General features: G+C 35.1%; 1 protein-coding gene across 5 annotated transcripts in view; it reads left to right on the top strand.

Moving 5' to 3' along the window:
• Positions 1–13,941: 13,941 nt before the first annotated feature.
• The window catches only part of LOC149247652 (uncharacterized), a 66,677-nt gene continuing 65,254 nt past the window's right edge, over positions 13,942–15,364 (top strand). For all 5 annotated transcript variants that reach the window (XM_089458268.1, XM_089458267.1, XM_089458264.1 and 2 more), the window contains exon 1: positions 13,942–14,446. In XM_089458268.1, coding sequence (XP_089314394.1) covers positions 14,402–14,446 — 45 coding nt within the window. In that variant the 5' untranslated portion in view covers positions 13,942–14,401. The remainder of the gene's footprint in view (positions 14,447–15,364) is intronic.

The raw sequence follows: 15,364 nt of genomic DNA, 5'->3' as shown, positions 1-15,364 counted from the left end.
GACATTAAGTAGTAAGTCATTCTTTTCTTCCAGAAACCAAAGTTAGTGCCATCGAATAGAGGAGGTTTTCCTAATGCTTCGTGATTTCTCATCATGGTTGCGGATCCTTCTTCAAGCTGTTAGGCTAGAATGAAGAAGCTGGCTCTGATACCAATTGTTGGAAATACTGAGAGGGGGGGTGAATCAGTATTTATTATTTTTTGTTCTAGTGATTATCAAAAGCATATATAGATATGTATATGTATACACAGAACACAAAAATCGACAGTTGGAATAAATGCTTTTATTAAGACTCAATACAGTGCAATGAAATAAATACAATATAAGTATATCTGACTATGAATGGTTGCCAAGCTCCAACTTGGACTTCAGTGAGGCTCCAACCTCTAGAGCACCAACTCTGTTTTGCCAAGACACCAATCTTGGATTTTAGGAGCACCAACTCCCAAGGACTTCAATCCTGTTCAGTTCTGAGGCTCCAACCTCTTGGGCTCCAACCCAACCTTGGTATAAACTGGTTCTGTTGCTTCTGCCTCTGCTGCTTCTGCTGCCTCTACAGTCTCTGCTGCTTCTGTTGCCTCTGTACCCTCCGCTGGTTCAGTTGCCTCTGCACCCTCCGCTGGTTCTGTTGCCTCTTCTCTCATTTTTTTTTCACCACAACAACAACAACAACATAGTCCTCTGTGTTTTCTGTTTTTATACTTTCCATGCCTCTATCCATTCGTTTCCTCTTACATGTTGGCTCTTTGGCTTCCTCCTCAGTCGCTATCGTTTCCTCTGACTCGCTTGATCTTCTATGTTCGCTTGACACTTCAGCTTCCCATTCCTTTGCTTCTTCTATCTATACAAGTGTTCCAATATTCGCAGGACGCGTTGTATCAATGGCAAGCACTGAGTCAACGCAGAGGACCATATTCATAAGACTGTAACAGCGCTGCTTTGCCATTGATTGCAGGTATATACAAGTCAACATAGATTAACAAACAACCACTCGCAATAGATTTCGCCATGAATCACCCCATTCAACTGTCGTTCAACCTTCTGAACCATCGAAACAGTGATCGTAAGCCTTTCGGCTTAAAACACCCCACGCAAGCCATTTTTGAGTTACATAGGAAATATATGAAAAACATGTGAAAAACACTTAAAGGCGGACTTCAAATTTAATTCACCCGCAACTATAATGTATCGGGTCCGCCTTGTAATCGCAAGCGGCAGTCACCAATGGCCGATGGGCCGATCCTCCTATGGACGCGATATTACATTGAATCATGTTGTATATGCCTGTCGGGTCCGCTCCCTTATCGCTATCGGCACATATATATCATAGCCTATTGCCGATGGCTGATCCGATGGATCGGATGCGATATGGCCATTAACCATGCTTTATATATATATGTCGGGTCCGCTCCTTTCATCGCTATCAGCGATTAGATATGGGAAGCCTTTATAGGATGGGCGATTACCGCGGATGCGATGTTAATATATATTCCCTTTAAAGCTTCCATCGGGTCCGCCACCACTTATCGCAATCAGAGGATTGGGGTGGACGACCCTATATATATTACGACATACAGCGGATGCGATATTATTATAAACCAATTTTAATGCCACCATCGGGTCCGCGGAGTTATCGCAATCAGAGGATTTGGGGTGGGCGACCCTTTATGCTGCGGATGCGATATATTATAAACCAAATATGAAATGCCATCGGGTCCATTGCGATATGCCATCGGGTCACTTAGCCGAAACCCCGATGCGCCGATATGGCGAAATATATATATATGTATATATATATGTATACATATATATACATATATAGATATATATATACATATATATATCTATATATATATATATATATGTATACATATATATATATATATATATATATATATATATATATATATATGTATGTATGTATGTATGTATGTATGTATGTATGTATGTATGTATGTATATATATATATATATATATACATATACATATACATATACATATACATATATATGTCATCGGGTCCATATGTGCCGAAAAACATTTAACTTGTGTTGTTTCTGCCAAAAAGGAAAAAGGCCTTTGATTATTGTAAATGCATATATGTAGATTTTGGGCACTCAAACACTCCCGATAATGTTAATACATGCATATGTGGGTTTTCATTGCCCGAACAACTCCCGATAGTATTAATGAAGGCATATATGGGTTTTGATCGCCCGAACAGCTCCCGATAATGTTGATGCATGCATATATTACTCTGTTTGCTTCATTTGCTCCTCCGATGGCTCCTCTTGCTCCGATATGCTCCGATAGCTCCTCTTCTTTGGCATATATATATATATATATATATATATATATATATATATATATATATATGTGTGTGTGTGTGTGTGTGGCTCCTCCTATAGCTCCTCTTTGCTCCAATGTGGCTCCTCTGGCTTGGTCTGCTCCTCTTGGCTCCATTTGCTCCTCTTGGCTCCGTCTGCTCTTCTGATGGCTCTGTCTCCTCCTCTTGAATATTGTCATATTAACATCAATGACAATCTATGTCCAACATAAATTTATCCAAAGAGTTATTGATTCACCATGGTAAAAAGATAACAATACAATGATTTTATAATGTAAATAAATTATATTATATTTATGTTTGAATAGGGTAAATAAAGCACTATTATAATTGTTACAAAAATAAAATAAAAAATTTAATAATGAGTGTGGTAATTTAATAATAACCAACCTAGATCCATCTTAACTCTGGATGTACCAAGCACCAAGAGGGATCAATTCTCTTTTCACTCTAAAAGAGGTTTGCATGTCAAGAGATTTGATCCCTATCAGCGCTTGATAGATCCAGAGTTAAGATGGATCTAGGCTAATTTAATTCCCCCCTTTAAATAGGCTACATTCCACATGAATACCATGGGTCATTTTTATAGGGTTATTTTTATTTTATTTTGAGCACGATAAAATGTTTACATTATGTTACAACATCTCTATCATACTGGGTTGGAGAGCGCCTCTCAATGCAATGACATTGATTATAAATAATATTATGATAAAAAGACTCCATCATTTTAAGCATGCATATTTTCACCTTTGGGATTCATGTCTTGTAGATCAATCTTTTGGAGAAAACCATGTATGTTGTATCTTCTATTTCATACAAGATTCAAAGTTTTTTCCAAAATATTGATTGACAAAATAAGATTTTGTCATACTGTAAATTTAAATTAATATTTAGTTAATGTTGTTAGAGGAGGGATTAATGGAGTGGGATGAGAAAGCTTGCTAGCCCAATACAAGGAGAGAGAAAAGTCTTCGAGTAGCAAAAGTTTGAAAAAGGGGCTCTCATTAAGGCTTTGGTGCAACACATTTCTAATACTTTAACATGATGATTTTAAATTACAAATACAGTAAATTATATTTATATTTTAATTGAAAAAAATTGGGGATTGGTTTGAATGGGATGAGAAATCTTGTACCATAATAATAGTTTGATTGCCTAATTAGGTGTGCCAAAGGTAAATGTAAATATCAAAGTGACATGTGCATCAAGGATTTCACATCATGTGGCATGTGTCCAAGGTACAAACATCATGTGATAAGGAGAGAGGAAGTCTTCTTAGGATCATCTCTTGGAGCCTAGAGCTCATAAATGGAGAAAATTGCAGTTGTTGGAAAGCTCTCAACAAAAAACATATTACTATGGGCTTGAAATTAGCTTGAGATATATGGTAAGAATGTGAAATTTGTAGATACCCCATCACCTTAAGCTATTAAATGAGGTTTGGTGTGTTACAAATATCTACAATTCCATTAATCTAAAACGCCTCTTGATAGATTCTAGTTGAAAATGCTAATATCCCTTCTCCTTTTTTTAAAGACCAAAATAAGGCCAATTCATAGAACTTTTACACCATGGAAAAAAAGTGACATGATCATAAACAAAGTTTTGGTTATTAATGTTAAGAACACATAAATATGTCCCCATGACACGAAATCACGGATTATAGACATAAAGATGCACATGAAACTTGAAAAGGAAATAGAAGCCCTAAATAATGATGGAACTAGCTAAGAAAGTCAAGCAATTATTTAAATTTGATAAAGGAAATCATAGGATAGCTTCACACTTGAAGCCCTAAAGTCATTCTAAAACATTTGAGGAAGTTGAGCTCCATCTTAAGGTGCTAAAGGCCAAGTTCAATAGTAATAATTCACATGTTAATACAATGGAAGCCCAAACCCAAGCACAAATGCCAAAATGTTTTATGCCAAAAAGAAGATTAATTAAAATTATAAAGACAATGAAAAATAATCATGAAAAGTAAAGTCATGTCACCATCCTTATTGGCATGGAAGTCTATAATAAAGACAAGAAAGTGCAAAACCACATTGTCACTTTGAGGGGAGAAGATGATGGAATTAATGACATTTGTGGAATCGAAACTTAAGGAACAATTATGCAATATGACATTGCCAAAGATCAATAATCAAAACAAATTGTTTAATATTTATAATGGGGGCATACTTATGTATTACTAACATCAATAACCAACACTTTGATTGTGATCATGTCATATTCTTTTTTTTCTTTTTTCTTTTTTCTTTTTCAATGGTGTAAAAGTTCTATGAATTGACCCTTTTTTGGTTGCTCAAAATAAGAGAAGGGGAATTGAAATCTAGTGAGAGTCATTTTCATTGAACTTTTACACCATGGAAAAAAAAGGTGACATGATCGCAATCAGAATTTTGGTTATTGATGTTAAGTCGAATACATAGATATGTCCCCATGACATGGAATCATGGATTATAGACAAAGAGATGCACTAGAAAATTGAGGAGGGAATAAAAACCTTAAATACTAACGGATTCAACTAAAAATTAAAACAATGATTGGAAAATGATAAAAGAAACCATAGGATGACATAACACTTCAAGCTCTAAAGTCATTCAAAAACATTTGAAGAAATTGAGCTCCAACTTAAAGCGCTAAAGGCCAATTCTAGTAGTAATAATTCACAAACCAATGCAATGAAAGACTAAACATAAATAATAGAATGCATGCTAAAAAGAAGATTGATGAAAATTCTAGAGACAATGAAAAAGAATCATCATAAGTAAAGCCATGTCGCCATCCTTATTGGTATGGAAATTTACAATAAAAATAAGAAAATGCAAAACCACATTGTCACTTTGAGGGGAAAAGATGATAGAATTAATGACATTCATGGAATCAAAATTGAAGGAACAATTACATAATATGACACTGTAAAAAATCAATAACTGCAACAATTGTATAATTGTTATAATTGTTCATAGATCTTTGGCTTTTGTGCTCAATGGCAATCATGTTGCATCCCCTTAATCAACTTGGATAGTAAACCTTGATGATGTAATTAATCCAACAATTTGCTCCACATCACTATAATGTGCTAAAATCCCAAAGTCACACCATGTCAGCATATGTGTTTTAGTGCACTTGAGGACTCCTTTTGCTCGATAGATTTATGCTTCGCTAACTTGACTTATGCTACAGAATAATGCGTGCTTGACTTTCCATTTGCGCGGGTTTAAATAACTTCTTCGTGCCCATATGTTTTTTTTAATATATCCAATAACCACCGTCAATTTATAATTCTGATATTCACCTAGTGAATTCATAACACTTTAACTCACTTATTCATTATTGCTATCACTATATTAGTGGATTGGTCAACCAACAAACCAATTAACACATCATATCCTCTAAAAGTTGTTTTGCATACACATTTATATGAATGAAGGAATGATTGATGTCGACCATTCAAAGGATAGAAATTACCAAGGGTTTTGTGTTGGTTCCAAGAAATCAATATTCTCAATTACATTTAGAATTAATAGGGTGATGTGTAACAACCCATATTGTGTTAAATTGTTGTCATTGCACTACTACTCTTTTCTCATACTTGTACACACACATTGACTCTTGCATAATAAACTCTTTTGTTGAATTACATTCAACATGCTCAATTTTTATTTATTTTTTCAAACAACTATTCTAACCAATTATTGTATTATTTCACTATTAATTCAACTTAACTTGTTTCATGGCAATTATGTGTAGTAATCCTTGATTCCAATTGAATGAAATCATAATGCAAATATTCCCTAAATCATTTATCACAAATTCTTTCTAATTTTCAAATTCCAAGTCTTGACATTGTAAAAATGCTTTATACAACATTCACAGATTTTGAGTCTTCATCACCAACATGTGTGTATTTAAACTCGTATATGCTAGTCTTTCACTCTTATTATGATACATTAAAGTATACTAATGGGATTTTTCCATTCCCTCTTTTGAGCATCTATGAGCACAATAGCAAGAAAATTTTCCTCTAAAACAAATATAATGGAAGGCCATGCACAAACATTGGCATGTGTTATTATGCCATAGAGGAAAATTGATAAATAATTTGAAAAATAATGGATAACAATCATAAAAAATGGAACCATATCATTATTCTTCTTATCGAGAAGTCTATAAGTGTTATGCAATTAGCTCACACAATAGAAGAAAGAGATAGATCAATGACTTAAAACATAGCCTCTTCGAGGGGGCAACCTCCTTTACATTACACAAATGAACAATTATTGGATGATACAAATGACAAGACCTCCTTTCTATATATAGGAGTCTAAGGGGTCACAATATAATCAGAGATGACATAACAATAATAATGTAAGGGCACAACAATAACAATAATGAGCTTCTACGGGGCACAATAATAACAATATGGGGACAACATGGGCACAACAATAACAATAAGAGGTACAAGGACAATAATAATAAGAGAATACACTAGTATTATAGGGACCTAACATGCCCCTCTCCTTCAAAAAAGCGTTGTCCTCAACGCTTGAGTAGTTCTAGATGCTTCTGTATAAAATTCTCATCCTCCCATGTAGAATCTTCAATGGGTAAGTTCTTCCACTTGATGAGATACTCTGAAATTGATCGATTTCATAGCTGTCGAGTTCTTGTTTTTGTGACTGCTTCGGGTTCCAATATGATTTTTCCTTCCTCGTCAAGCTCTGACAATATTGTTTGAACTGGGAGCTTGTCACCTATAACCTTCAGTAAGCATGAAACATGGAAAACTGGATGCACTCGGGAAGATGCAGGAAGTTCCAATTTTTATGCCATAGTACCAATCTTTTGCAACACCTTGTACATACCATAATACTTTGGTGATAATTGATTATCCTTCTTAGCTTGCTTGAGGGACTTTTGTTTCTATTGTTGTAGCTGTAGAAATACCCAGTCACCTACATCAAAATTTCTTTCGTTGCGATGTTGATTTGCCTGTTGTTTCATTCTATTCTACTCCAAAGTGAGGTTATCCTTTAAGAGTTGGAGAACTTTTTGTTGATGTTCGATGTGATCTTCCACTGCTTGAACCTTAAGATTTTCTCTTAAATATGATGTGATGGACGGTGGATGATATCCATAAAGCGCCATAAATGGGGTCATTTTTTTGTAGTATGGAAGGAATTGTTATACCACCATTCAATGAGAAGCAACCATTTGACCCATTGTGTTTGTTTATCAGAAACAAAAAAATATAGATATCCTTCCAAACATTTGTTCAGTATCTCAGTTTGCCCATCAGATTGAGGATGATAAGATGAGCTATGAGCTAATTGAGTACCCAGATAAGAAAATAATTCTGTCCAAAAATTTCCAATGAAGATAAGATCTCTGTCACTTACAATAATCTTTAGGTTTCCATGTAGCTTTTGAATTGTTTTCACAAATGCAATAGTAATTATACTCGCTTTAAATGGATGAGATAATGCACAAAAGTGTGCATACTTGGTAAGTCTATCAAAAATCTATCAACTACCACCATGATGATACTCTTTCCTTCAGACTTGGGTAAACCTGTGATAAAATCCATTGAAACCTCCTCCCAACATTGACTTGGAATGGATAATGGTTGTAATAGACCTCATGTATTAATTGTCTCAACTTTATTTTGTTGGCAAACCAAACATTGCGCCACAAACTTTTGAATATCAGATTTAAGGCCATCCCAAAAAATTCCTTCTTAACCTTGTTGTAAGTTTTTAAAAACCCTGAATTCCCTCCTAAGGGAGATGTGTGCAATTCCCTAAGAATGTTTTGTTCGAGTTGGGAATTTTTATAGATGTATAAGTGATCTTTGTACCATAACGAATCATTTTTCCAACTAAATATATTAGATGTATTGGGATCAAACTGCAACTTTTGAATGAGTGCCCACACTTATTCGTCATTCTTTCATTCATCCCTTACTTCGTTTATCCAATCTGGTTGGATAATAAAAATGGCACAAAGCAATGCTCCCACATCCTCGTCCTTTCTTGAGAGTGCATTTGTAACAACATTTTTCTTCCCTTTTTTGTAGATGATTTCAAAGTCATAACCCAACATCTTTGTGACCCATTTTTATTGCTCTTGTGAAGATAATTTTTGTTCTAAAAAGTATTTAAGACTATCATGATTTGTTTTTACCTTGAAATGTCTTCCCATTAGGTAAGGTCACCATTTCTTAAGTGCATGCAGTATTGCCAACATTCCCTTCTCATAAATAGCTTTGTGTAAATATTTTCCTTTTATTAGACGACTTTCGAAAGCAATAGGTCTTTCTTCTTGCATTAAAACAACACCAATTCCATTTCTTGAGGCATCACATTCCACAATAAAGGTTTTTGTGAAGTTTGGCGTAACTAAGATTGGTGCTTGGCACATTGCCTCTTTAATACGTTCAAAGGTTTTCATTGCTTCTGGAGTTCAAAAAAATGCATCTTTCTTCAGTAATGTTGTTAGAGGTGCCGCTATTCTCCCATAATTCATAACAAACTTGCAATAATACCTATCAACTCGAGAAATCCTCGCAAGTACTTTATGGATGTGGGGATTTTCCATTCCTTAATGGCTTTAATTTTGCTAGGGTCTACCTTAACACCTTCATGAGATACAATATGACCCAAATATTCCACCTCTTGTACTCCAAATAAACATTTGGAGGTTTTTGCATATAATTGTTTCTCCTCCAATAGTTTGACCACTCTGTCAACATGTTGAACATGATCCTTCCAAGACTTGTTGTAGATTAGTATATCATCAAAAAATACTAACACAAATTTTCTAAGGAAGGGTTTGAAAATGGAATTCATCAAACCTTGAAATATAGAAGGAACATTGGTAAGGCCAAAAGGCATGACCAAAAATTCATAATGACTCTCATGAGTTCTAAATGTTGTTTTTGGAATGTCTTCAGTCTTCATTTTGATTTGATGATATCATGAACGAAGGTCTAACTTGGTGAAGTAAATTGCTCCATGCAATTCATCCAATAATTCATTAATGACATGAATGGGGAATTTATCATTAATAGTGAGCTTGTTGAGCTCCCTATAATCTGGACACATGCGCCATGATCCATCCTTCTTGTGCACCAATACTACCAGAGAAAGAACTTTGACGAGGTTGAATTATACCAGCCTCTGGCATTTCTACAACCATACGTTCAATTTCACTTTTTGGGCATAGGGATATCTGTAAGGCCTGCTGTTTGGAGGAACACTTCCTGAAATCAAATGAATAACATGATCATGATCACGAATAGGTGGGAGGCCTTTGGGAGTCTCAAATACCCTAGAATGATTGTCCAAGGCTTTTTGAAGATCCGGATAAATAGATGATTCCAATGTGGGAACCTCTAGTGAACATAATTGTGCAATTACACCTTGTTTTTCTTTCTTTAGAAGCTTTGTCACACTGTTAGAGCTGATTATCTTTCCCGGTTTCCCTATGATACCCCTTAATTCAACTTCCTTTCCTTCCGAAACAAGTTTCAAGAAAAGTTCTTGAAAATTTAAATTTGTCGTACTCAAAGATTGTAGCCATTGGATTCCCAATACAACATCAACACCACCTATTAGAATGGAACACATTAAACTATTCAACACATATTCTCCCATGGATAACTTGATATTATGGCACTTTCCAGAGCAATTTATGGTTCCTCCATTTGCAACCATCACTTGACACTCTAGTGTTGGATATAGGAAGCAATTCAATTCCGTGGCTATCTTACAATGAATAAAATTATGGGTATTGCCCGAATTAATGAACACTATTATCTTTTTCTTCTTGATAGTTTGAGGAGTGGCAATTCCGACCAATGCATTACAAGATATGGTCGGATTCATTTCTTCTTTCTCTAGGGTTTGTTCCTGACGTGTATCCTCTTTTTTTGACGTTTCTTGTTTGTTTTCTTCTCCCTCTTCACAATCTATGTAAAATAATTTCTTCTTAGCACACTTATGACCTTTAGTGTATTTGTTATCACAACTGTAACAAAGCCCTTTTGCTCTTTTTTCTTCCAGTTGTTGTTGCATGTCAACCTTGTAGGTTGTGGAAGGCTAGGGGTAACAACACTTCCATATTTATAGTTGTGAGTGGTAGGCTTCCTTGTTGCCATAATTTTGCTTTCAATTTATATTGCCAACCAGAATGCATTCTCCAATGAATTAGGTTCCCAAAGGCAAACCTCATGTTGGATGTTATCCTTTAAAGTCCCTATGAACACATCAATCCTATGCTCCCCTGGAATATCTTTTACTCTTATATTCAATTTTTGGAAGTCCTCAATGTGCTCCACCATTGACCCCTTTTGTTTGAGATTTATCAATTGGCTAAAAAAAATGTTGCCTTTTGTATCTTCATAATGTGCTATCATTTCTTCCATAAAAATTTCCTAAGTGACAATTTGTTTACGAGAGCAAATCCACCAATACCATACAAACTGATTGGGTTCCAAATATAAAGTTGCAATGCGTACCTTTTGTGTGCTTTGCACATTATGGAGATTGAAATATTGCTCCATCTGTAGTATCCATGTTACGAGATCCTTGCCATCAAAATTCCTCATATCAATCTTTAGAACATGGTGGGTCTTCAATCCAACATTAGAGTCTATGAAATCATGACTAACATTTCTTTTGTTCTCATCACGAGTTTCCTTTACTACCCTTTCGCCATTAATAAGCATTTCTTGTAGCAACTTTGTCAAATCTATCTTCAAATCTTCCATGTTGCCTTTAAGTTTTGCTTCTATACCATCCATCTTAGCTTCCATGCCATCCATCTTAGCTTCCATTCCATTCTTTAAACCATCCATCTTAGCTTCAATTACTTTTTGTGAGAGCGAAATTTGTTGCACTTGGTCTTGTAATTTTGATATATCATGTTGCATTTCTTCCTCTTCTTCATGTGTCATAGTAGAGATTTCAGGTTGCTTACTAGGTGTTTCCATTTTCTTTCTTCGGGTCATCAATGAATGATAATTATGCTTCATAATGCCCTTTGAATCACTTCAAACTACTTTATCAAACAAGGCTTATGCAAATTTTTAAAAAGTACACATAATTTTTTATTTTTTATTTTATTTTATTTTTTATTTTTTATTATTATTATTATTATTATTATTATTATTATTTATTTATTTATTTATTTTTTTTTTTTATATTTTCATGAGCTCGATCTTGAAATGCCTGTAACTCTGTAATTTTGGATCTCCAAGTTCTGAAATTTCGGCTTGTGATATCCCTCTGAGTCTTCTTTCCAACCTCGCAAGTCTGATCACAATTGGATTCCCGAAGAAAGAGTTATGCCCAATCTCCCACGATGACCTAATTATAGACTAGTTCAGTAGAGCGAACTTGTACGACGTGCCACGTGTCACTATTTCAACCTTAGGTTCTGAAAATGATACCCAAAAAACTACAGTCCGTCTGATTTCTGTCACCTTTTACGAAATTTGAATAAGATGCTCAGAGAGAAAGTTATGACGATTTTCCCAAGGTGACCTGTTTGAGATCCAATTCAGGAGCTTGCAAAAACCCTAACTTCCTCAATTCATATCTTTGAAAATATAGCGAGACAAGATTTGAAATTTGATCATGTGGTTCATCACGATTTCATCTCAAATGGGTTTTAATTTAAGCTTCTGAAGCTTTGTAGAAAAAAGTTATAGTGAAAATTCCACGATGACTTGTTTGAAGCAGCGAAACCCTAGAATCTAAAGCTTTGATACCAATTGTTATGCAACCAGCTCACAAAATAGAAGAAAGAGATAGACGAATGACTTAAAACGTAACCTTTTCGGGGGGGCAAACTCCTTTACATTACACAAATGAACAATTCTTGGATGATACAAATGACAAGACCTCCTTTCCATATATAGGAGTCTAAGGGGTCACAATATTATCAGAGCTGACATAACAATAATAATGTAAGGGCACAACAATAACAATAGTGGGCTTCTATGGGGCACAATAATAACAATATGGGGACAACATGGGCACAACAATAACAATAAGGAGTACAATGACAATAATAATAAGGGAATACGCCACAATAATAAGAATATGAGGACAACATGGGCACAACAATAACAATAAGGGGTACAATGACAATAATAATAAGGGAATACACTAGTATTATAGGGACCTAACAATAAGAAAGATAAAAAAGTGCAACATGACATATTCACTTACAGAGAAACAAATAGTAAAATCGACAACATTCATGGAATCAAAACTCTAAGGACACATTATGTAACATTGCACTATCAAGAACCACAACTGCCATAGATCGATCAATCTCCATTGCCACACCTATTACTTAGGTCCTTGTTACAAATTATTTATACTTTTTAGATCCATGTCCACGACAACCTCAAGATGCTTTTAATCAATGTTTATAGATTTTGGCCTTGTATCATCTTCCTTTTGAGAACCAACACTTGCATAACTTGGCCTTGCTCTCTTTTTAGGACACAAAGAAATATTGAAGGGCTATTGTTGGTGAAATCTTATTTTTTGAATGATTTTTGAATCTTCACAAGAACGTGATTTAGAGAGTGTGTAAGGTCATTATGACTATTTTATGCAAGATCATACGTAGATATATCCTTCTTAATGATTGGAAATTCATAAATTGATTATTATCTCTAATACCACCAATAATTGCCTATCATTTTGTGTCTTTTTTTTTAGGTTTTGAAGGGCTTGCAAATTTTCAATGCTATTTTTTTCAGGATCACCATAATATTCCCACTCAGGGATGGAATTTAATGGCCAAATTGTCATCACGAGACATTTTGGCTATCAAATATGGTTAACAAATTTTTCTCATTGTCAATCGTATGAGATATGACTCATTAATGAGTAACAAACTCAACCTTTCTCATTAATTTATTTATATTTTATGTCGATATATAATTTTGCCTAACTATATCATTTTTTTTTCCAAAATTTCACTAGTGTAGATCATCTTTAACGCAAACCAAAAACTATTAAATCAATTTTTTATAGTTAATTTTTTATTAATAAAATAGAATTATAACTTTCAATTATTAATAGAATTATAAGAAAAAAAGAAAAAATAAAAAAAATTCACTTATTAACATTCTCCTAATAATAACATATTCCAAAAAAATGATTAAATATCTTTGAGTTCCAAACACTTGTACTATTCCCACTTTGCAAAAGCAACCCACAATGTTAACTCCCATTTGCAAGAGCAACACAATGTTAACTCCACTAGTGCCATGGGCAGTGCAATGTTTTAGCACAAGGACATGACCTCCCAAAATAAGGGAACCCTATGGAAATTAGGATGTCCTATTCTGTTGTGCATCTAGTGGACCCCATTAGAAACCAATGAAAGCTCTATTCCTCACACCACCACCTATTCTTATCTCCCACACCGCCTCTCCATTTGCCACGTGTATAATTAATCATCAAAGTCCCAAAAGAGATTTTCAAGTTTCGTTGAGTCAATAAATTTGCCTGACTAAAAGCTATACCGCCCGTAAAAATCAAAGGGTCGAAAAAGAAAGAATACACATACATACATTTACTGCGCTTTGTCTCTCTTGCCCGCTTTCCGCCCATTTCCTTGGTATTCTTTATTCATTCATTTATTTGTTTTTCTTTCTTTCCGAAGGCCTCTCTTCGGGAGCCATCCAGGGTTTCGGGACCTTCTTATTAGTACCGGAGCCATTCCAGTCCCCGAAATATCGTTTTCCAGTTCCTTCCTGCGATTGCCATCTCAAATTCGGTTTCAAGGGAGTGGTTTTGTCCGTGATCGAGAACCGAAGCGCTCAATTTCGTTCACCACAAAGGACCTTTTTTGGTTCAAGGGTTGCTTGCTTCGAGCCGTGACCTCCATTCGCGTTTCTCCAAGGTCGCGAGGGTTTCGCCCTTACCTTATTTAACAGAAGACAGCAGGCGTTTGCATAATTTTCGGGAGGTCAGTGTATCATAATACGTTACTTGTTCCGGGAGCTTTTTGATTGGACTATGGGAACGCAAGGTCGGAACAGCGTCGTGTCGGATCCTTTGCAGGTGTGTCTGCTGGTTTTTGGCATTGTTAATTTTAACATCGAATTTGAAAATCTTATTCTAGGTTTTCGGGCTAGGTTTTCTTGTCATGAACTTAATACTGGAAACACCTCGTTCTTTATTTGCTCTAGCAATTCCCCACAAATATGGACGCTGGACTTTTAATAACCACGAATAATAAAAATTAAGTGCTTGTAGCAAGTATCTTCAATCTGACTGCTTGGCATCCATTATGTATGCGTCGTAAGTAGTAAAGCTTAATTTTGGGTTACGTATTTCTTCAAATCTTGAATTATCAACTTAATGTGCCCTAGAACTAGTAATAAGTTACTTCTGTCCAGAACTCATGAGACTATGGTTTGCTGCTTTCACCTCAATACTTAGCCCCTAAGTTAAACCTGTCAACTGTGTTATACCTTGTTTTTGCTACAGTCAACCGCAGGTGATCTTGATTTCTAAATGGTATTATCATCTTCACTATTGCCATGAATTAGGACTTGCGCCGTAGTGCTAGTAATAAGCTATTTATGTTCACAACTTCTGAAGCTTTGGTTTGCTGCTTTTGCCACATAACTGTAGCAGACATTGCCCCTGACTCAACCAGTTAATATCTTTATCCGTGCATTTGCACAAGTAACGACAGCTGAACTTGATTTCTATATAATGCTATTTTCTGTATTTCCATTGACTAGGATTTGTAGCAGATAATTGTAGATGTCTTTTTCAATTATGGTTTTTAAATTTTATAGTATAACCACCGTACCTACCTTATATTGACCTCCTTTCAGCGGACTATCTTTCATAATTTCAGCTTGAAATTAGAAATCATATATTTTTGCCAGGGGAAACCTGAGGGATGCTTCCCCACATTCTTGGATGGCATCTCTTGTAAACTTGTCAATGTAGATTAGTTTGATTAAT

The sequence above is a fragment of the Pinus tabuliformis genome, chromosome 7, assembly GCF_031772625.1.
Source record: "Pinus tabuliformis cultivar Carrire ecotype Pingquan chromosome 7, CPIR1, whole genome shotgun sequence".
NCBI lineage: Eukaryota > Viridiplantae > Streptophyta > Pinopsida > Pinales > Pinaceae > Pinus > Pinus tabuliformis.
This window is presented reverse-complemented; position numbering and strand designations above follow the sequence as displayed.